Source organism: Babylonia areolata, chromosome 31 (assembly GCF_041734735.1).
Source record: "Babylonia areolata isolate BAREFJ2019XMU chromosome 31, ASM4173473v1, whole genome shotgun sequence".
Lineage (NCBI taxonomy): Eukaryota > Metazoa > Mollusca > Gastropoda > Neogastropoda > Buccinidae > Babylonia > Babylonia areolata.
The window spans coordinates 16,524,397-16,548,028 of NC_134906.1; the positions used below are offsets into that span (position 1 = coordinate 16,524,397).

Below are 23,632 nucleotides of genomic sequence, written 5' to 3' on the forward strand. Positions count from 1 at the left end.
TTCACTGAACGCCAGCCCCAATAAGCCTTCATTTTACGTTGTTATTATTCACTGAACACCAGCCCCAATAAGCCTTCATTTTACGTTGTTATTATTCACTGAACGCCAGCCCCAATAAGCCTTCATTTTACTTTGTTATTATTCACTGAACGCCAGCCCCAATAAGCCTTCATTTTACTTTGTTATTATTCATTGAACACCAGCCCCAGTCAAAGCCTGGAGCATCAATTCGAAGCGGTCGTTTACTGGCAATATCCGTTTATCTGGACACGTCTGAACCTAATCCCATTTTCAGTTTCGATTTTAAAAAAAGTTCTGGATCTATCTAGCGATACAGATTGTTGAGTGGTAGATGCTGTCAGAATTTGGAACAATTATTAACTTAAATGTTTACAATGTGAGTAGAAGGGGAAAATTACAGTTAGTGGAGGGAAAGGATTTCACAGTTTCTTCGAAAACTCTGAATTTGGACTGCAGCAAGTCTAACAGTGGGCAGACTTCACGTCTCTCTGCGACAGCATGTGTGCTGACGTTGTCCCGGTGTTCCACATCACAATCACGCCGTGGTATCTGGAAAGTCGAACATCTGTTTCCTAAAATAATGCCACCTAAGATATTCCAGCTGACAACAGACTCACTTTCACAACTTTCTGGGTATTCAAGAAAGAAAATTGCTTTGTTTTTTTCCTCCACTTTTTCGACCTATTTTTCTGTGGCAGTATTCACAAAACGAAGTGTACATGCAGTATCAAAGAGGGGTGGACTGCCACACACCAGTTTAAACACGGTCTGAAGGTTAATATCACAATATTATTTTCCATTAAGACCATTCCATTTAAAGCAGTACGAAGATAATAATAATAATAATGGTATTTATATAGCGCTGAATCTTGTGCAGAGACAAATCAAAACGCTCTCGCACCAGTCATTCACACGCATGCATAACTCTAAAACTGTAGAAACTAAAGACAAGGAAGGGCAGGCAATACGAAACCAAAAGGTGGGGTGTCCACACTTACATTTACTGATGGCTAAATAAGAGTGCAACATGTCAGACAGACCAACAGACAGAAGAAATTACAACTGACTGAACACACATATATATATATATAAAACGCTTAAAAAATTCCTATGATAAATATGCATATTTAAACAGGCAGAAGCAGAATGCAGATTCATAAATTCATATTCAAGGCTAAAAGTGGTGTGTAACATGAATAAAAAGAACATGAAAATTGCACACTAGACAAGGGTAATTTTTTTTTCATACATGAAAACGAACATGCATTTACTGTTCAATTAATATTAGTAGCAGGATACTGATGTATGTACCATCTCAACTGTTAACAAAGAGAAGTCAAAAGTGGCGGAGTTACATTTTTAGGTATAACAAAATATTTTTCATGCCTTCAGATATCATGGGTAATCAAGTAAAGAGTTTGAAGGGGAGAGGGAGTGAGTGTGTGAGAGAGAGAGAGAGAGAGAGAGAGAGAGAGAGAGAGAGAGAGCAAATAGGCCGCATGGATTATTTTAGAAACAAAACACAAATAAATATAAACGTTAGCTAGATTAGATTTGATATGAATGTTAAAGAGAACAAGCATGTAAAACAGTGTTTGGCTAGAACAGACCAATAATTTAAAAAAAACCTTTTTTTTCCATCAAAACCTTTTGTAGAATAGCAAATACTGAATTTGAAAAGATAGAGAGATGTAAAAAAGAGCAATTCGTTATTTCGCTTGAGATTAATAAAAGTAATGAAAAGTGATAATAAGTTTTTAGACATGTAACGTGAATTATACAATAAATAAACGAATAAACGAAAGCAATAGATTACTGAATGACTGATAAAATAAACAGATATGAAAGTCAATAAATGCATCATAGGATAGAATTATGAAACAGCTGCTTTATTACGTTATGCAACATCAAAATATGAGTGCAGAAATACTTGGAGAAATACTACTTTGCAAAGGGCAAGACGATCACCAAATTTAGCTTTCGAAAACCTGAGTGAAAAAATGTAACAGATCCGAATGGAAGAAAAAAACAACAACAAAAAAACAAACAAACAAAAAAACAAAAACAAAAACAAAACATGAAATCGCAATCATATTATTGTCCAGGTGAACATTTTTCCTCATGCCATTATGTGTTGTTGTATGTCACTATACACTATTGTATCTTTATTATTACATGGAAGGAGCGTTGAGCCCGCTACAAGGGAGGTTTGCACCATGTAGTACACACACACACACACACAGACACACACACAGACAGACACACACACACACACACACACACACACACACACACACAGAGAGAGAGAGAGAGAGAGAGAGAGAGAGAGAGAGAGAGAGAGAATGAAATTATTTAATCGTCATTACTGTTGTTATTATTGTTGGTATCATTATCAAAATAATTATCATTTCTAAATTAACATTATCATCATCATTTTTATCATAAAAAATACACACAGTAATTGTCCATTCCTCTTTCCCTTCAAAAGTGAAAGTCGCTGAGAATGTAATCAACATGCAGATGGTAAGAATACATATGTAATCAACATACAGATGGTAAGAATATATATGTAATCAACATGCAGATGGTAAGAATACATATGTAATCAACATACAGATGGTAAGAATACATATGTAATCGACATACAGATGGTAAGAAAACATCAAACACAGATCCATGTTACAAAACCACCACAGACGTGAGGGGAAAAGAAGGAAGCACAACGATGTTCACATCGACAGAGCCATGCCCAATGCCTCAACAAGCATTTACTCACAAAGGAGTTTCTAAAGGCTAAGTTGAGTGCCGATTGGTCCCGAGTCACCATGGAAGGGTTCTACGTGGCAACATAAATGACAACCAAATGTTAGAACCCAAAACCACATACACACTTGGTCTGCAAAAGGCTATCCACAGCAAGGCGACTTTCAAACAAACATTTCTAGCACTGTCAAAAAAGCTTGTTGGTTGGACAAGGGCCTGTTTAATTAATAGCTGCCAACCTGTGGAGGTGAAAACTGAATCCTAACGGAGCTGGGCAGAGAAGGTATGGGAAGGGCGTGACAACACGCCGGGCAGTCCCCGGACGCTGAAACATTCATTACTTCAGGTCCATTTTTGCAATGTGCTGGAAAAAAGGCTTTTTGGCATTACAGGTTATAATCATTAAATATCGAAAAATTTCCTTGTTTTTCTCGTCAGCCGTGCTGCCAATGTCGCAATGTTGTTTTAACAACGTCTGTTAGATCACTGAACTGTCAAAGCACTTCATAGCTATGTAACCGTATTTCACATTGGCAACAATGACTGCCCAAGTTTGAAATGACCAAGCATATTCTGAAAAAGAGTTAAGAAAACAGAGTTCAAAAGCATTCAGGATTGTTGGCAGCTACTTAGTAAATGAAATTATATAGTCTTCTGTAGACTATAACCAAAATACAAATAACTGAAACCACGTGCATGCTTGCACGTCCGCGCGCACGCGCGCGCGCACACACACACACATAAATATATATAAACACACACGCACCCATTCTATAAAAACAGTAAAATAATACATCCACTATCTACAGAGCAATATTGGATGTAGCCATTCTATGACTTGTTCAATAGCATGCACCCTTTATTACACACCCCTTTACATCATTATAGGATGAATGAGATCCCATGTAATTAATATAACCGAATTCTGTGTGATCAGTAAATCAATCAAATTACCTTCAAAATCAGTATTTCATTGTATTTTGTGCTATTTCCTATTTCACTGTTGGTCTTATGAAGACAACATTCTATTCATATACATGAGAGGAAAAAAGAAAGAAAAAAAAAAGAATCAAAACGTCACCCGCCGTGAACAGCCTTGGGGTAAACAGGAAATGAATGAAGCATGTACTAAAATAAATAATCAAAAATACACTTTCATAAACAAAGCAACATGCTTCACAAAAATAAATGCCAAACTTCACCAAAACGTAGCACACACAACCTCTTAGCTGCATTCACCAGTCACGGCACATGTCACATGCGAACATTATGACAAATCATAAAAAGAACGCGTGCGCGCGCGCGTGTGTGTGTGTGTGTGTGGTGGATTGGGGTAGTTGCATGCATGTGAACGTGTGTGTTTGTGCATGCGTGTGTGTGTGTGTGTGTGTGTGTGTGTGTGTGTGTGTGTGTGTGTGTGTGTGTGTGAGTGTTTGGTGGGTTGGAGTGGCTGCATGCGAGTGAATGTGTGTGTGTGCGTGCGCGTCCGTGCGTGGGGCATGAATATCTGCACGTACATTGTGCATACTGTCATTGTGTGTGTGTGTGTGTGTGTGTGTGTGTGTGTGTGTGTGTGTGTGTGTGTGTGTTTGTGCGTGTGTGTGTTTGCGTACGCCCGAAAGAAAAGCAAAAAGTACATTTCTCTCATGCACTTGCTCAGAATGATCGACTTTCTTGTCATTCCCTGAGTCTCCAATAGGTTTCTTTGAAAATAGCAAGATTTGATAAAATACAGTTTTAGTCGCCAAGAAAGTAGCACACACACAAAAACACACAAACACACACACACACAAACTGGCAAGCAGACACACACACAGACTCACACAAACACACACACATACTGACGTTCCTGCAAGACAAATGCTATCACACAGAACTTTTTTCAACAAAAAGCTGGACATACATATGGTACACCGAGTCAGGTATTCACGCAAGAAGCAAAAAAAAACAACCCCAAACAACAACAACAACAACAAAAACAAAAAAACAAAAAAACCCGAAAAAACAAAAACAAACAAGCAAAAACAAAACAAAAACAAACAAAAAACCCCAAACAAACAAACAAACAAAAAACCACAACAAAAAAACAAACAAACAAAAACCAACAAGCCACAAACCCAACCAAAATAACATAGAATAGAATAGATAAAACAAAATAGACACCTGCAGTGTAATAGGAACATTGCTAGTCAGAAACACAGAAGGGGGTTATTCAAACAGAATGAACAGTAATTGGGATGAAAAAATAGAAATGCTGACATACTAAACTTCCTGTTTATATTTTAAAAAATTCAAAGAAAAAACGTGATTTTCTTTCTTGCTTTCTTTAAAGCAAACATTACCGCTTTTTCAGCACGCCAGAAAAGGAAGCAAATCACACATTCTTTCCAATGGCAAATAAAATTAAAAGCACCCTAAGTGTTTGTGAGTAGCCTTGGAATAAACGTGGTCTGTACATCCAGGAAAAGAATTCCACTGCTGACATCCCTATTAAGGGAAGGCAGAGCGCAGGTCTGAAGAAGGGCCAGTTCCTGGCCAGTTTTCCAGTACAGGCCATTATCAAGTTCAGCTTATCTAAAGTTATACTTTACAGCCCCAATACCATCTTGGAATCAAGTTAAATCAGCTCCAAAGCGTCATGAAATTAGCTCAAAACTGCTGAAAACGACACGACATTGTCCATGGAAAATTCTCGAGGTCTGACCAGCGCGCTGGTTAATGCGTAGGTCAGGCATCTGCTGCCTTTTTCAAAAGCATGTGGAGTGGTGCGTGTATGGACTAAAGCTCACAGTTATGTGGTTAAACACTGACACTCTTAATTCACATTTAACAGTTCCACCATTCACTGGTCTCTCCATAACTGACGTTGAGAAACAGATCTTTACGAAGAAGATTCACTTTTGTGTTCTCAACATCTGAAGTCTAAAAACTAAAGTTTCGCCAGACTGACAGTGTTCATATCCTTAAGGTAGTATTTTCATTGTGACGCAGACCTGAGAGCAGACCATTTCCAGTGATGTTATCAGTTACATTGAACTGCCTAACATGAGCATTGCTCCGGACTTTGTACTGCAGTTTATATCGGCATCTGTCAAAATTTTCATAACAGTTTCTTATCAAATTGATTATGTTAAGTTCTTTGGTTATAAACAGACATCACCGTTTTGGTCAGAAACAAGGGTGGCATGCCCGTTTCTGGATCATGCAGTCCGTGCGTATGTGTGAGTGTGAGTTTTACAGCAGTATAAATTCGTTTACATTATTCAAGTGCATGACGGGAAAAATACACGCTGAGTGCACAAAGGAAACTCGGTGAGCAAATCGATCAAGTTTGCTTCTTGTTTTTCTGTTTTGTTTCTGCTACCCCACCGTCTGCACAGTTTCAATGGCGTTACTCCCCCCGCTGCTAATTCCTACCACCACCACCACCACCAAAGGCCACAGAAATTATGATATTTGGGATAACATGTTTATATTTGATGATAGATGAGAATGAGGATGCTGCTGCTATGGAGGGTGTCCACTTAGATTCAAGATGGCATGGCAAAGTGTTACGTTTCCTTTCATATTATATTCCCCCATCACCTAGGACCAAAGATACAGAGATACCTGCACTATTTGTTCGAAACTGTGAGCAAAACTCAAAAAGATGCATTCGTGAAGTGGATGGCTGTGAGATCCCAGTCTTCAATCTGATAGCAATGGTAGAAGCTGGCCAAAGACCAAAACATGCCACAGTCGCAGTCATCTGTAAGTTCGAACTCACGGGCATCGGTTAGCGACGCTAACCATTTCACCACGACGGCTTGTAAGTTCGCTACCATTCATCTCCATTACAGCCAACTATCTTTGAATAAGCAAAATTCCACAAGTGTTTTGAGCAACAGAATGGAAGAGCCAACATGCACAACATTTCCCAGTATTGCACGTAGTTACTAGAGGAAAGGATTCTTTTCTGTATATGTGCATGCATTAAGAAAAAAACAGAAGTCATAGTAGCATTCCAGATCAAAAACGAGACTTTTGTTTTAAAACTAAATTTTCAGTGCGCAGTCTCTCAGAAGATGCAAGTCAGAGAGGCTGTGGTTTCTAAGTGCAGTGCAGGTCAGAACAGTTAGCTGGAGAAAAGACATGCTGTCATGGGCCATAAGGAAAGGGCAGTTTGCAAAATGACCAAAGGTTGTGTTTCAAAACTCAATGAAAGGAAGGCACTCGGATTAAAAAGGTTTATGAAAAAAGTATGCGGCATAAAATCTACTCACGCGACTCAGGCGGGATTGTATTTGGGCCGCAGCGTGATATGCTCGTCTACGTTGCGTAAAAGTTCTTCTTATGCTGGGACTTTTCACTACCTTTTAGAAATAACGGGACACCATCAGCCAACATGCTGTTATAATCATTTTCATGAAAAGACATCTGACTGATTACTGTCATACAGAATATATTTTGTTCAAATTATTTTCTCTTTTGAGTCTTCCTTGTAAGATGACTCAACAAGCCTCACGTCAAAAGAATATCTTCTGATAAACAGGACTTGTGTGCAAGCATAAATTTTATAAGGTTCTGTGTGGCACTTACTGAAAAGATATATCACAATCTGATGGACGTTCTTGCAACAGAATTTCAAACGTTTCATATTTCTAGTATTTCTTCAAAGCAATGGATGAGAAACTAAAAATATCTAGAAAAGGAATCCATGTTCAAAGAATGAGTAATTTACAAACTAATCTAGTCATCTTGATAGCAAAAGGTCCAATATTTGAAGAAAAACTAAATCATGGAAAGAACTTGAAACAGTAGCCTCTGTCTTCTGTATTCTTAGCATCTGAAACAAAAAGACACACACAAAAATCAAACTACATTTGGACGAAACCTGCACCATGCTTCGTCGTGAGTGAGAAGCCGTTCACCTTTTATCAGGTGCCCACTTACCGGCGCTGCTTCCGACCCGGAGTGCAGCTGGGTTCTGTAGAGACCGATGGGTATCTGACATGTGGTGGAACACAGCTTCTGGTACAGGCGGCCGTATGTTCTGATCCACAAATCATCCTTGGTAATTTTTAACTGAAAAAATAACAATCAACTTTTGAACATTCTCTTTTATTCGAAAAGGAAGCAAGTTTAAAGCGGTAAAAAGGGTACAATATCTCCTCAGTCACAGGCTGGCAACACACAGAAAGTACACTGTAAAGAAAAACAACAACAACAAACTAGTTTTCAAACAAACACACATGTGAAAACAGAAGATCGAAAGCCTGAAAAAATTGTGTTTCTTCTTCATTGCGTCCTTTTTTCTTCAATAAAAATGTAAATAAAAAATTACTCATCTCTCTGTCAGCCAGTATGTGTATACGTATAAGAAACACAATAACAAATCCAGAACCTGGTCGACCATGCCTCACCTGTTTTTCAGTATTTCGTCTCTCATGCATGGGCTTCAGGTGTTAGTGCAGGTGGGCGGGAAGGGAGCAGGGGGGGGGGGGGGGATGGGTGGGGGGGGGGGGGGGGAGGGACTGGCGGTATTAACTTGTACATTATATGGGAAGTTATTTACAGCATTGCCTTTTGTGAATAACTATGCCTCTCAAACTGACAGGCAATATTGCACTGGCTCTATGTGCAGCAGCCTTGGGGGCAAGTTGGCCTTCAGGAACCATCCCTACAGCGACAGTCCTAAAACCCTCTTGGCCGAGAGAGTGGGGATGTAACTTGGGCAAGACACTCTCCACTATAATCAAATTCTAGCCCAGATAGATGGGACAGCAGTTGCTTCCTCTGCTGTTCTGATGGTCATAGTCGGACACGACTATCATACAAAATATTATCCCCATGTATCACATAAAATCATTCCATGTAGTATACTCAACTATTACATTTGATCATTTGATCAGCCAGTAGTGCATATAATCTCTGTCCTGATCCAAATAGTTGCCACACAACACTTCGTTCTTCTGTCTGTCAGTGTCCGAGCTTGAGCTGACCACTCATGCTGTACACACATTTTGACCCCCATTGCTTCCGTTTCGACCACCAATCACATTGTGCGAAGATCAATAATCATTCAACACTTAAATGATAGTTACTACTGCATTTAGTTTTTAACAATATACTCATTTCGTCATTATATTTCCTTTCGATTTTAAATAACATTCGCAGGCAGATTTTGGAAATCCATGGAATGTGATTTTTTCTGCTGAGATTGAGAACACAACTGAATTGTATGTGATGTGTTCAGTTAGATCATTTATCATTATGGTTCAGTATAAATGCAGATATCTGACGATTTCACAGGGGATGAAATTTTTTTTATCATATCAGGCATATTAATGTATCTGTTCTAAAGAGACGATTCAAATACCCCTCACCCCCTTTGCTGTCTTCGAAAGATTCAAATCCCACCCACCATATAACAATAACAACAGAAACAAACCAAAAACATATATACATCTCTGTCTAATGCCTCTAATGCCTGCCTCCAAACGAAAAACTTAAATGGCAGTATAGTTGTTTGGTCACTTTCCTGCACTTGTTGTTCACCACTGTCATAACTGCACAAGTATCTCTCTACTTCGTATGAATTTACTTATAACACTGTTTGCTTCCATTCACTGGTAATCCATACAAGCTATTTGAAAAAAAAGCGTCAATCACTTTATCTCACGCCATAGGATAATGTTTTTGAGGCATTGAATATGTTCTCATAGTGGACATGAGCTAACGAAGTCTAGTCTGGTCACGCCAATGCACATTTTTTTCTTCTTAAAAAAAAGAAAAGAATTCTCACATGTCTTACTAATTGTACACCGTCCCTCCTCCCTCTCTCTTTTTCTCTATCTTTCTATCTCCCACCTGACCTCTCCCTTTCCCAGCACTGTGTGTCCCTCTGTCCACAACCCCATCCCGTCTGCTTATTTGCCCCTTTTCTAGTTCTCATTGTTGTGTTTTGAATTTCATTATTATTATTTCATTAATATATTTGTTTTTGTTTATCTGTTTTGTTTTTGCAACTATTTCACGGAATTATTGATGTGTAGCATCCATATTATGAGTGTGTATGAAACAAGTCTTGTTTAGTGTGCTATTCGCTCTCGTTTTGCAAACATATGAGATATGTTTCCCTCAGACGTACTCCACTTCTTCGTACACTACTTCGTCCTTGCACATGTATTGAGTATAAATGGATATATGTATACCTATATGGAACTATATGATCAGAAAAAACGACGAGATGATGCACAAGATAACAGAAAATAAAAGGTAATAGTCTCTGAAAAATGATACAACTCCAGAAAATCCACGATAAAACATTACAAAGCACACGTACCGCTAGTCAAAAACTCAACAAATTTTCCATTCAGAAGCTTCTGAGAAATAACCAAGCCGTACATGATAGACATTTGAAAGGTTTGAACAACGAGCATGTCCATGTCAGTCCAGGCTTAAGGTCCCCCGGGTCTGTGTTTCTCCATTCTCTATACTGGATAGTTGGGGGTTAGGGGGTGCACGGGAGGGGTAGTACTCTTAGAGGGGTGGGGGGGGGGGGGGGGGGGGGGGGGGGGGGGGGGGGGTTGTCACGCTCTTCCGGGAGTGGTTCGTCCTCTATTGGTCCCCACCGGCACCCAGCTCTCACCTATGGGTCCTAGAAGCTGCTAGCATGCGGCAGCGCCCAACCCCCCGGCAACGGCTTTGACAGGTTGGCTAAACTAGGTGAGGGTAGCCGACGGGTCTCAAAACCTCGGTGAGTTAGGGCTTGTCTACCCAAGCATGTGAAGACTGGATCCGGCGGACTCTGCGGAAGAAACCTTCATGGTTCAACAGAGAGGAAGGTGGTTGCAGCAGAGCACTGTGGAGTGCTGAGGGCAGGATGAGGCACATAGGACATCCTGGTCATCCACTGCATCCGTTTCCATCTCCAGTCGTCTTGACCTCGTCTTGCCACTGGATACAGACGGTCTCGGACAAGAGAGTGAGGTCGACGTGCGCAACTCCTCCTCACTATAAACAAAGTCATCGCGCAAGTCATCAGTCATCCTTCATCCCATACCATCATTTTTTTCCCAAGCCCTGTGGCGACAGGCGAGCGACGAAGCGACAGGTGTGGGTACACTGGCAGTCGTAGCCGCGCACCTGCACACAGGCGGCTCAGGCCATAGGATCGTTTTTCACCGACTGGAGCAGCGGTGGAGATCGGCAGCCCCCTGAGCGACTGAGAAACCCTCTTCAGGACAGCACTGCTCACCTCCATGGCATGAGGAAGGGGCTAGAAAAGGTGCCCTAAACACTGCCTGCTCCACACCACCCTAGTCAGCATACCGCGGCTGACGGGGACCCTACTCAAGCGGTCGACACACAAAGGAAAGAAAGAAGAAAACAAGGAGCACCCCATTGACCATTGCCACATGGAACGTGCATACGCTTCTGGACAGAGGCGACTCGGACAGACCACAGAGACGCACAGCACTCACTGCGAGTGAACTAGCCAGGTACAACATCGACATCGCTGCCTTAAGTGAGACCAGACTGGCAGAAGAAGGCGAACTCTGTGAGCGAGGCGCAGGCTACACCTTCTTTTGGAGTGGTCGCGGACCTGAAGAGAGACGTGAGGCTGGAGTTGGCTTTGCAGTGAAGACAACCCTAGTTGGCAAGCTGGCTAGCCCCCCGAAAGGAGTGAACGATCGCCTGATGACGATGAAACTCCCTTTATGCAACGGGAAGAAGTTTACCACCATTGTCAGCGCCTACGCGCCCACCATGACCAACCCGGATGAGATCAAGGACAAGTTCTACAAGGACCTGAACGCTGTCATCACCACTGTTCCCAACGCAGACAAGCTCATCATTCTTGGTGACTTTAACGCGAGAGTTGGTTGTGACAGCACCTCCTGGGAAGGCGTGATTGGGAAGCATGGGGTTGGTAACTGTAACAGCAATGGCCAACTACTTCTCCAGACATGTGCCGAGCACGACCTTCTTATCACAAACACCATCTTCTGCCTCCCTATCCGTAACAGGACGTCATGGATGCATCCTCGCTCTGGGCATTGGCATCTCATCGACTTTGTCATTGTCAGGAAGAGGGACAGGCAGGACGTACGAGTCACGAGGGCCATGTGCGAAGCTGAGTGCTGGACAGACCACCGCCTTATCGTCTCCAAACTCAACCTCCGCATCCAGCCCAAGAGACGGCCTCAGGGCATGAAAGCACCCAAACGCCTGAATGTCAACAAGCTGGAGCTAGGCAACATCAAGCAGAGCTTTGTTGACACCCTGGAGGAACGCCTTGAGTCCACCGTGCTGGACAACCAGAATGTGGAGGCAGCATGGGGCGCACTGCATGAGACGGTGTACAACACTGCCATCGAGTGCCTTGGGCCTTCTGCTAGGAAGCACAAAGACTGGTTTGATTGGAACTGCACTGAGATCAAGCAGCTGCTGGAAGACAAATGCCAAGCCTATAGAACCCACATTGAAGATCCCAAGTCACAGTCAAAGAAAGACATACTGAAGAGCGCACGCAGCACCATCCAGCTGAAGCTGCGGCAGATGCAGGATTGCTGGTTAAGCATCAAAGCTGATGAGATCCAGGGCTTTGCAGACAGGAACGACATGAAGAACTTCTATAACGGCCTGAAAGAAGTCTACGGTCCCACCACCTCCGGATCTGCTCCACTCCTCAGTGCTGATGGTTCTACCCTGATCACTGACAAGGACGGGATCCTTGAGAGATGGGCTGAACACTTTGACAGCGTACTGAACCGCCCCTCCACCATCAATGATGAAGCCATCGACCGACTCCCCCAGGTGCCAGTCAGTGAGTCGTTGGATGCCATTCCAACTTTGGAGGAGACCCAGAAAACTATCCGTCTGCTATCCAGTGGCAAAGCCCCTGGCTCAGACTCCATTCCAGCTGAGGTCTACAAAGAAGGTGGTATGGCGCTGACTGAGAAGCTTCATCAGCTGTTCCAGCTCATCTGGCAGCATGAGGCAGTTCCACAGGACTTTAAAGACGCTTCCATCATACACCTGTACAAGCGCAAAATCGTCAGGCCTGTGACAACCATTGTGAAATATCCGCGCACCTTGAGCAAGGTCTCCTACCAGAGAGCCAGTGTGGCTTCCGGAAAGAACGCGGGACTATCGACATGGTGTTTGCTGCCAGGCAGCTCCAGGAGAAGTGTCAGGAACAGAACGCCGACCTTTACTCCACCTATGTCGATCTGACCAAGGCCTTCGATACTGTTAGCAGAGATGGCCTTTGGAGAATCATGGCGAAGTACGGATGTCCCAGAAAGTTCATCACCATCATACGGCAACTACACGATGGGATGTTGGCCTGAGTCCAAGACAACGGAGAGACTTCAGAACCATTCCCTGTCTCCAACGGAGTCAAGTAAGGGTGTGTTCTTGCCCCCATCCTGTTCAGTCTCATGTTTTCAGCCATGCTGACAGATGCCTTCAGAGACGCTGACGTAGGCACTGGCATAAGGTACCGCACAGATGGCTCACGCTTCAACCTCAGGAGGCTTAAAGCAAAAACCAAGGTGAGGACAGACACCGTCAACGACTTCCTGTTTGCTGATGACTGCGCTCTCAACGCTGCCTCCGAAGCTGACATGCAACACAGCGTCGACAAGTTCTCTGCTGCCTGTGACAACTTTGGCCTCACAATCAGCACAAAGAAGACTGAGGTGATGCACCAGCCAGCTCCAGGAAAGCCTTACGTTGAACCAAACATCTTCATCAACGGGCAACGACTGAACGCGGTGGACAAGTTCACATACCTGGGCAGTACACTCTCTCGCACCGTTGTCATCGACGACGAGGTGAATGCCAGACTCGCCAAAGCCATCGCTGCCTTCGGCAGACTGCATAAGAACGTTTGGAACAGGAGAGGCATCACCCTGGAGACGAAGCTCGAAGTATACAAGGCCACAGTTCTCACCACACTGCTCTATGGATCTGAATCATGGACGGTCTACAAACGCCACGCCAAAAAGCTGAACCACTTCCACACCACCAGCCTCAGAAAACTTCTCGGCATAAAGTGGCAAGAGAAGATCCCTGACACAGAGGTGCTCACTCGTGAAAACTTGCCCAGCGTCTACACCATCTTGATGCAGGCCATGTACTTCGCATGCCAGACCACCGGCTCCCAAGAAACTGCTGTACGGCGAACTCCAACATGGCAAGCGCTCCCATGGAGGCCAAAAGAAGCGCTTCAAAGACACTCTGAAAGCTTCTCTGAAGGCCTTCAACATCAGCCACGACACATGGGAGCTGAATGCAATGGACAGACAAAAGTGGCGTTCAGCTGTCCACAAAGGCGACAAATCCTGTGAGGCCAACAGAATCGCTGCAGCAGAGCAACGCAGACAGGCCAGGAAAAGCAGGGCCAGCAAGTCCCTGACAGCCGCTACCATCCCCTGTCCACACTGCGTCAGAACCTTCCGGGCGCGAATTGGCCTGACCAGTCATCTGCGCACCCACAGAGCCCAACCCACCCACCCCCAGGATGACTAGATGGTCCTCGTCGATCCTGACGGACGAACCACACATACTGGATACCGGACTTTGGTTGGGGAAGATTTAAACGGTGGACTGAGAGGACTGGGCCCTGCATTCCACGTCCGAGTCCAAGACACAGTGGATATGAATTCACTGCCCCGATTTAACCTTTTTATCCGCATGAGTGGTAAGCATCATAATCTTTTCTAAATCCAGCTTGTTCTTTTGCAAGTAAATTGTTTGATTCTAAATAATCATTTAATCTGCTGTTGAGGATTAGGCAAAGTAGATTGCTTAAAGAACAATTGCTAGTTATTCCTCTGTAGTTATTTGGGTTTGATTTATCGCCCTCTTTATGAATTGGGATAGATATCCCATTTTTCCACAAATCCGGATAACATCCAGTTTTTAGAATGTAATTAAGTACTGATTTGATTGTGGGAAGTAAGTCTGGTAAAACAGCTTTCTGATGCCGTCTATGCCCGGTGATTTGTTGTTCTTTAATTTTTGGTACGCTTGTATTACTTCTGTGTCAGATATATCATTATCTAAACAAGTGTTATTACAATTCACATCGTTAAAACCGTTTTTCATCCCATTATCACTGATATTTTGGTTTTCATCATCCACACCAACTTTATTTCCAATAAGTTCATGTAAGTGGGTAAACTGACAGGGATTGTGTGTTTTGATGCGTTTCCATTGTTTTTAGCTGTTTCAATTTTTTCCACAATGTATTTGGATCATAGGCTAGATCTTTGTTTAGCGAGCCAGCTAGTTTTGATTTATACATTCTCCTTTTTTTCTTAATCATTAATTTTTATTATAAGGTTTTCTCTTATAAAAGTATTTCTGATGTAGATTTTTGTTAAAAGGGTGTCTGTTTAAAGCATTTAGAATTGATTTCAAATTCTTTGCGTTGTACATAACACATTCCTTGCCAAACCATTTTTTGTTATGTCGCCTTATCTTCCTAGACTTTTTAATTCTGCATGTAAGACATTTTTTTGCTGCCTCTTGCAATATTTGTGTGAATTCATCTATGACTATATTTATCATAGAATATGTACTGGTACTATTAGAAAGTTGAATATTTAAAATATCATTAATATAGTCTAATCGTTTTTTCATTTCTGGTTGATACTAGGATTATCCTAAGTTTCATTTTAGAATTTCATCCCAAGAAAAAGTAATATCCTGAAAGGGGTTGTTAACATGACTAACTCCTTCTTCTATAGAAACATGTAATTTATTTCGTAACACATGGCCAGTTTCTTTGTGGATAGGATGATTGATCTTCAATGACAAGGGGCAGTGATCTGAGTAGGGAGTAATATCATGCACTTAATTTCAATAACATCTTGTAAAATATTTTGAGAACAGAGAAAGTAATCAACCACACTACTTCCCTTTGATGTAAAGCACGTATATCGACCTTGTAAATCTCCGAGTGTTTTGCCATTGAGAATGCATATGTTGGTGTCTATACAAATAGAACTAAGTTTTCTCCCATTCTTGTGGACAGTGCGATCCAGTGAGCACCTATATGTGACAGGGTGGAACACATAATCATCAGGTAGTGAATACATATTGTTATCTCCATCCATTTGGATGAAATTAGGTAATATACCGCTCATAGCATTAAAGTCTCCACATAAGATTACATTTCCTTGAGCTGATAAACTGACGAGGTCAGATTCTACTCTGTCCCATTTTCTGTTTGTGTAATTTTTACCAAATGACGAGTGCGATGGTCCACAGCCAATGCATGTGTTTCTATCTTCGGCGCGTATCTTTAACCAAACAATATCACTATTGTTTTGTGGTAAAATTTTAACTAGTCTTCTTATGTCATTCTTAATGTAAATTGATATGCCCCCTGATTTTTTCTGTGGTTTTAAATGTTTTGGTCGACAATAGTGCATTCCGGGTGCAAAGTCTGGAAAGTGTATATCACTTGCTGACTCTCTATCCAGATGAGTTTCCTCTAAAAAAACCCAACAATATCATACTTTGAGAGAATATCAAGAACATTTTTTTCTTCTAATTTATTTATCTTTTGACCATCAATTGTTTCTTTGAAACCTTTAAAATTCCATGAGATTATCTTTAAAGTATCATTCATTGTTCAAAGACGTACATAAATATCAAATATTTTCCACATTGTTCAGGAAGCTGGCGTTAGTACCATTGGCCAACATCACTGTCATTGTATTTGTCGCCATGACTTACATCCCAGTTTTTTTCGGTTGTAATGTGTCATTCGTTGCCATTTTCTGTGGTCATGGTCGTAGCTGATTCCTCTGACGTCGTTTTCCTGGTCTGCATTTTGATTAAAAATGAATCTTTGTGGATCTTGGTTATGTCTGTTGTGACTGTCCATACTTCCGTAGATATCGGCATGTTGTCGGTGTCGCTTTTCATTTTGCTGATCAGTGTGGTGATGTCGATGAGTGAATCGTCTGTTCCGGTAAGAGTTCATGGGGACGTTGTCAAGTGGAGATTCTGAGTGTCGGTAGCCTGTCTTGCCGTATCTCCGAGCATCATCATGGTACATTTGCTGGTCTTCAAAATCGTTGTTATTTTTGCGATTTTGGTACGAGTATTTTTCTTCAGCAAAACGCGTTTCATATTTTCTTGGTCAGGTTTCCTGAAATGGAAATTTTCCGTTTTGCTGCGGTTTGAGTGACGAAACCGTTCCAGGGCATATCTTTTGTTACCTCGGTGACAGGTCAGATGGTTCTCACTGTGATGTGTTTTTCTTTGGTTCCGTGTTTTGTTAATATTTCTGTATGTTCCTCTCATCTGTCTGTAGTCAGAGGCACTTTTCACGGCGTCTCCCAGGTCATAGGTGTGGCTACTTGTTTTTGTCTTGATGTCACGTCGTTCATGTCGTGTTTTTCTCTGTTTCCATACGATGTTATGAACATGGCGTCCAGTGTTACCAGCTAATATTCCTGAACCTCTTTCGTCTGGGTGTATTTCATCGCGCATGATGTTTGTTTTGTCTTTCACGTTGTCATGTCGAAGGAAGGTCACTTTCTTTTGTTTCAGGCTGGCAAACACCATCACATTATACACTTCTTTTTTTCCTTCCAGGGTTTCATCCGATGTTTGGATGATATGACTGATGACAATTTCTGAATTTTTTAATTGATTTTGCAGTTTTGAGACGCTTTTCGTCATTCTTTTGCTTGCTTTCCTTCCGGAGGTTGTTCTCAGGTTGTTGATACCAACATGTATGACGATAACGTCAGGGTCGTTTTCATCGTTTTGTTTCGTTTCAGTAATGTCATCGATTTTTGTTGCTTTTTTCTTTGTAACTGTGAAACAACATGATTTGGCGAGGCGTTCTGGGTCAACACCTCCAAGTACTGAGTCACTGACGATAAGAAGGTGAGGTAGTTGTCCGTCATCTGAGCGATGTGTATCTTCGCTTCTTGTGCTGGAGACGTCACTTTCGGTGTCTGACGAGCTGTGGTCAGACTGCTGGTGTTTGATGTTTTGACTACCTTCATTTGAGATTTCTTTTTTGTGGTTTTGTGCTTGGGGTCGCCTGGGCCATGAATGAGGTATGTGTAGATACCACTGCACTGAACGTTTGACCCAGAGTTGATGGTGTTTCTGTTTGATGTATGTCTGTTTGAACGCCCATTTCTTTAACATTTTTTTCACTGAATTTTGGTTGCAGCATGTGCACGATTTGGGTCATGACGTCTCCTCTGATTTTTTGCAGCTGTGCAGTCAGGTTTACGATAGACAATTCAAGGTTCTGAAGAATGCTTTCCGTTTTTTGACTGTATTTCTACCAGTCCATATAAAGCATCATCGCTAGTTTCTGACGGCCGTGCTTTTTCACGATCTTCGTTGAAGTCAGAATCGTGTTTTTGTGCGGTCATTTCTTCTTCTATATTTTCATCGAATAGTGATTGAGCACATATTTTGCAAGTATATTTTCTTTGTGTTCTGGCGAAAATGCACACTTGGTATGGTGGCAGCTCAGTGGATGTGTAATGAATTTTTCTACTGCAGTCTGAGCATTTTAGGGACTTTTCTTTGTGTTTTTCTTTTTCACATAGGCACTTAGTGGTACTATGTCTTGGTTGATTGACGTCATTTTGAGAGTCTGGAACGCGTTCATTTTTTGACTGTTTGACTGCTTGATTGAATGGGTCAACGTTTCCAAGTGTCACCAAGAAAACCTACTGCAGGCCTGTATTTCACTGATGAAGAGAGCTGTGGATACTTGCCTCAGGAAGCTACTGAACATCAAGTGGCAAGACACGACCCCAGACACGGAGGTGCTTGCAAAAGCCACCCTTACCAGCATCTTCACCATCCTGATGCAGTCCCAGCTTCGCTGGGCTGGACACGTGGCGCGCATGCCAGACCATCGGCTGCCCAAAAGGCTCTTCTATGGCGAGCTGCAACAAGGGAAGAGATCACACGGAAGCCAGAAGAAGCGCTTCAGAGATACTCTGAAAGTCTCTCTGAAAGCGTTTGACATCAACCCTGTCTCCTGGGAGGAATCTGCAATTGACCGTGACAAATGGCGCGCTGCTGTGCACAAAGGCGCCAAGTTGTGCGAGGCCAACAGGACTGCTGCAGCTGTTCAGAAGAGGCATGCCAGAAAGTCACGGGCAAACAAGCTCCCTGACAATGATATGCCTGTCTTTGTCTGCCCCAACTGTCAGCGAACATTTCGTGCGCAGACTGGACTATTCAGCCATCTGCGCATTCACAGATAGACTTATGAGCACCCCCCCACACCACACCACCACCACCACCACCCTTCCCCCATCCCCCAGCTGGATGACAACGATGGTCATCATCGATCTCGGTGGACACACACCACCATTATTCAATATCTGTGAGAATGTGTGTGTGTGTGTGTGTGTGTGTGTGTGTGTGTATTGCTGACAAATAAAATAAAAGAAACTGACAAACATTCCCGACAGTAATCTTTCATTGCCGTATGCCCATCTCCCACTGCTGGACAAACATAATCCTTTTAGAAATACAGCGCTGCTACTTTATCCAGATTCTATCTAGCAATATAAGATAGATACATACTGTAGTAGTAATCAGTTCACAAATATAGTGGAACAAATTATATGAACGAGAAAGAGAGAGAGCTACGAGAGCCCTTCAATAAGTGATGCAACAGGGAAGAACTATTGAGTCACAATAATAACTATTATGGCATAATATACAGCAATGTCGGAATAGGTAAAAAGTAAAAATTTCATTCTGCTACATAAAACCGTTTGTGTTCAGGAAGGCAAAATGTCAGGTAAGGGTGACGGTCCCCTGGGGCTGAAATTGAGTTGAGTCAGCGGGATTTTCGAGCTACAATGCCGCATGACTTTCCCCAGGGAAAGAGTTATCAGCAATGCTTCCAAAGTTTGTTGGACTGTTTTTGCGAAGAAAGCACCATTACAGACCAGTCTTTGGGTGGTACACGCAGTTTCGACGTGGAAGACCTACCCTAAAAGATGATGACCGTTGTGGCCGACCTGTACAAGTGATAACCGACCAGAATGTGGCCCAGGTGAGGTCTATGATCAAAGATAACCATGAAATAAAGAAGAAGAAGATTTCATCATGGAGCATTAGCACCATCCTTCATAAACATCTCCATGTAAGGAAGTATTATGCCCGTTAGGTACCTCACGACATGACAGAAGAGCAGAAACAGGGTAGGCTTGAATGGTGTACCAACATGTTGCAAAAGTGTTATGGCGGACGTTCAGATCGTGTTTGGGACATCGTAACAGGGGATGAAACAAGGATGTACCAGTACGATCCAGAAATAAAACAATAATCAGCCGTTTTGGTCTTTCCGGATCAAAGTGCACCTGCAAAATTCCGTCGTTCCAAGAGTCATTCCAAACAAAAGGTTTCATGATTCTGTCCAACATTAGGCCATGTTGCAACTGTACCCCTCCAAGAAAGGACAGTGCACTCTGAGTGGTACGTCACTGTCCGCCTCTCAAAGGACAGTGAACTCTAAGTAGTACGTCACTGTCTGCCTTTGATGAACTCTGAGTGGTACGTCACTGTCCGCCTCTCAAAGGACAGTGAACTCTAAGTAGTACGTCACTGTCTGCCTTTGATGAACTCTGAGTGGTACGTCACTGTCTGCCTCTCAAAGGACAGTGAACTCTAAGTAGTACAGCCATGTCTTCTAACGCATATGAGAAAGTGAGACCTGTTGAAAATATAATACCAGGATATTTATAGCAGTTAAAAATCTCTAGCTTTTGGCCATCATAAAGCCATTTCTCTTTTGATGAAACATAACCACCATTTCTGAATATAACTATCTTAGATTTGTCAAAATTTACAAAGAGACCAAGGTTTTTAGCAGTGTCCCTCAAGATATTCAGTTGTTGCTGAAGGCCAGTTACGGTGTATGATAAGAGGATAACATCATCTGCAAATAACAATATAAGGATTTCCAAAATGTCCTCAGGAGACAATCTGATGCCATGTTTACCGAATGTTTGAATGTCATCAGCTAGCTCATTTATCAGAAAGGAGAATAAAATTGGACTACATATTTCCCCTTGTTTTACACCAAGAGGGCAGAAAAAATAGTCAGTTAGGTCATTGCCAACTCTTACTCTTGCTTTAACGACATTGTATATACTTTTAATTGCTTTATACATTCTCCCTGTTACACCATTTTGCTTGAGGACCCTCCAAAGTTGGTTTCTATCTGCTAAATCGAAGGCTTTTTTAAAATCAATAAACGCAACATAAAGCTTACAGTGGTTAAGGAGTTGCTTTTGTACCAGACCTAGCAGAGTAAATATGTGATCAGTAGTACTATAATTTTTGCGAAATCCTGCTTGAGCTTCATTTATAATTTTATTGTCGTCAGCCCATGTAGTGAGACGTTTATTCAAGATGTAGCTGTATATCTTACTGCACACATTTAACAGAGAAATTCCTCTATAATTGTCGGGGCAATTAATATCACCTTTCTTGTGCACTGTTTGTATTACAGATTCTGTCCACTTGTCTGGAAAAGTTCCTGCCTCAAAAAGTTTGTTGAAGTATTTTGTAAGAAATGTCACAATAAGGGGATTAGAATACTTGAAGAATTCATTTATCAAACCGTCAGGTCCAGGTGCCTTATTATTCTTTAGTGTTGTTAGGGCATTTCGCACTTCGTCTTCTGTAATGTCACAGTCAAGAATTTCATGTGTCATTGAGTGATGATCATTAATCTGTGAATCAGGCTCGTTTTCGTCAGGTGTATCTTGATCGTTTACATCCGAAGAAAACAGATTTTTGAAGTGATCATACCATATGTACTCTTTCTTTGTTAATAATCTAACAGTTCTCCAGAATGTGTTGGGATCTTTGGAACTTGATAAAAGTGTGTCAAGAGCATGCTCTTTGTGTTTGTTATATTTCTCCTTCAGAAATTTCTTATATTCTTTTCTTTGTTCCATGTATGCTACTCTTTTCTCATCTGCATGTGCTACTGTTTGATTTGATGTTCTGCATTTCCTTAGGGTTTGTCGTAAAGCACGTCGTTTTGCAAAACATTCACCATCAAACCACGAACTATTATTTCTTTCGCCTATTGTGACCTGTTTAAGCATGGAAGAACCAGCTTTATGCATGGCTTCATTAAACTTAACTAAAGCACCATTAATATCAATTTCAATTAGATTAAATGCACTTCTCATAAGTTCTGAAACTTTGTCTGAGTAAAACTCAGATGAAAATTTGCTTGCTTTGTCAATGTTCCAAACATACTTTTGTACCGTTTGCCTTTTTGGTCTCGCAATGGTTAAAGTTTGTTTAGTTAATTTGATTTTCAACTCTACAGGCATATGTTTAGATTCTATCCTGGAAGAAACATGAATACTAACGGCACGGTCCATGATACTTCTAGACATGATAAAGTAATCGATAATGCTTGCTCCATTATGAGCTATATAAGTAAATTCTCCTAATCCATCACCAGGCAATAGACCATTCATTATAACTAAATTAAACTGGTCACAAACATTCAGTAAATATTGACCAAAGTCGTTAATACTAACATCTTTTGAGGCGCGTGCATGAATACTGTCAACACTGGCTATATCAAGGTCATTGTCAAAATACTGAAGATCTCTACCGTTTTTTCCACCAGTCCTTGCATTTAAATCACCACATACAATGACAGGAAGGTCACCAGCGACTTCAAAGACGTCAAGCAAACACTGCTCAAGCAAGGATATACCATTGTATATCTCAGTTTCTTTGTAGTACATGCTCTGAGATGGAGGCAAATACATTGCAAGTAAAAGACAGTCTGTCGCCAAACCTGCAATTTGTTTGGATATTTTTAGTACAATACAATTATCATATTCTGTGTAAATCATAGAAGTCACAGTCTTGAGTTGTTTTCTTACAAGCATAGCCACACCCCCCGACAATCTTGCTGTGAAAGCATTTGTCAGTCTGACAGGAGGCGAAACAAAGACATTATAATCTGGGAATAGAAAATTTTTTGAGAATATTTTGGAAAGAAAGATGAAATCAAAATTGTGTAAGTAAGATCGAACACATGGGTCATATACACAAGTAAGTCCTTCAACATTGTAAATGACAAAACTAAGTGATGTTTTAGCACTGTTTTCAAAGACATGGACACGGCCGAATCCCTAGGTATCAGTACTAATCATACCATCTGCTTTCCTAGGGGTGCTTTTAAATGCTTCTGTAAGTTGTGTCTGTCTGCATTTAGCTTTGCTGCGTGTTTGTGGGCCAGTGGATGATGTCTGATTGAGTTCATTTTCGATAGCAAGGACTGAGGTTGACTGAGTGACTGTGTCAGATTTGAAAGATGTATCATGCAGCTTGACCGCACTGTACTGTTCAGGTCAGGTCAGGTCACTAGATCTGCTACTGGTAACCTGAAATCCAGTACAACCTGTTCAGGGTCGGATTGCCGGCGACTAAACCGGCACTCTCACCACTCCCTTCCGGGACTGGTGAGGCGGGTGGCTAGACACCCTTATGGAATTAAAAACGAGATCCATAAAAGGGCGTCGGCTCAGGAGAGCCACCGACGGCCATCTAGCTCCACCGTGCTGTGTGCATGCCACACACAGTTGGCCCCCGGGGTGTGTCTACCCATGCATGCGAAGTCTGGATCCGGTAGAATCTGCGGAAGAAACCTAACGGTTCAACGGAGAGGAAGGCGGATACAGCAACGCACTGTGGAGTGCAGAGAGCAAGATGAGACACCGAAAGGATATCTTGGTCATCCACTGCATCCGTGCTCATCCTCCAGTTGTCTCGACTTAGTCTTGCCACTGGAAATTGGTGGACCCGG

The 23,632-nt window shown here is 42.0% G+C and overlaps 1 protein-coding gene across 1 annotated transcript in view; it reads right to left on the reverse strand.

Moving 5' to 3' along the window:
* LOC143276251 (potassium channel subfamily T member 2-like) overlaps nucleotides 1-23,632 on the reverse strand; it is a 288,909-nt gene that overhangs the window by 12,458 nt on the left and 252,819 nt on the right. The window contains exons 24-25 of the mRNA XM_076580729.1: nucleotides 7,717-7,848; nucleotides 7,047-7,136 (exon numbers count right to left, since the gene is read on the reverse strand). Of these exons, the coding sequence (XP_076436844.1) occupies nucleotides 7,047-7,136; nucleotides 7,717-7,848 (222 nt within the window). The remainder of the gene's footprint in view (nucleotides 1-7,046; nucleotides 7,137-7,716; nucleotides 7,849-23,632) is intronic.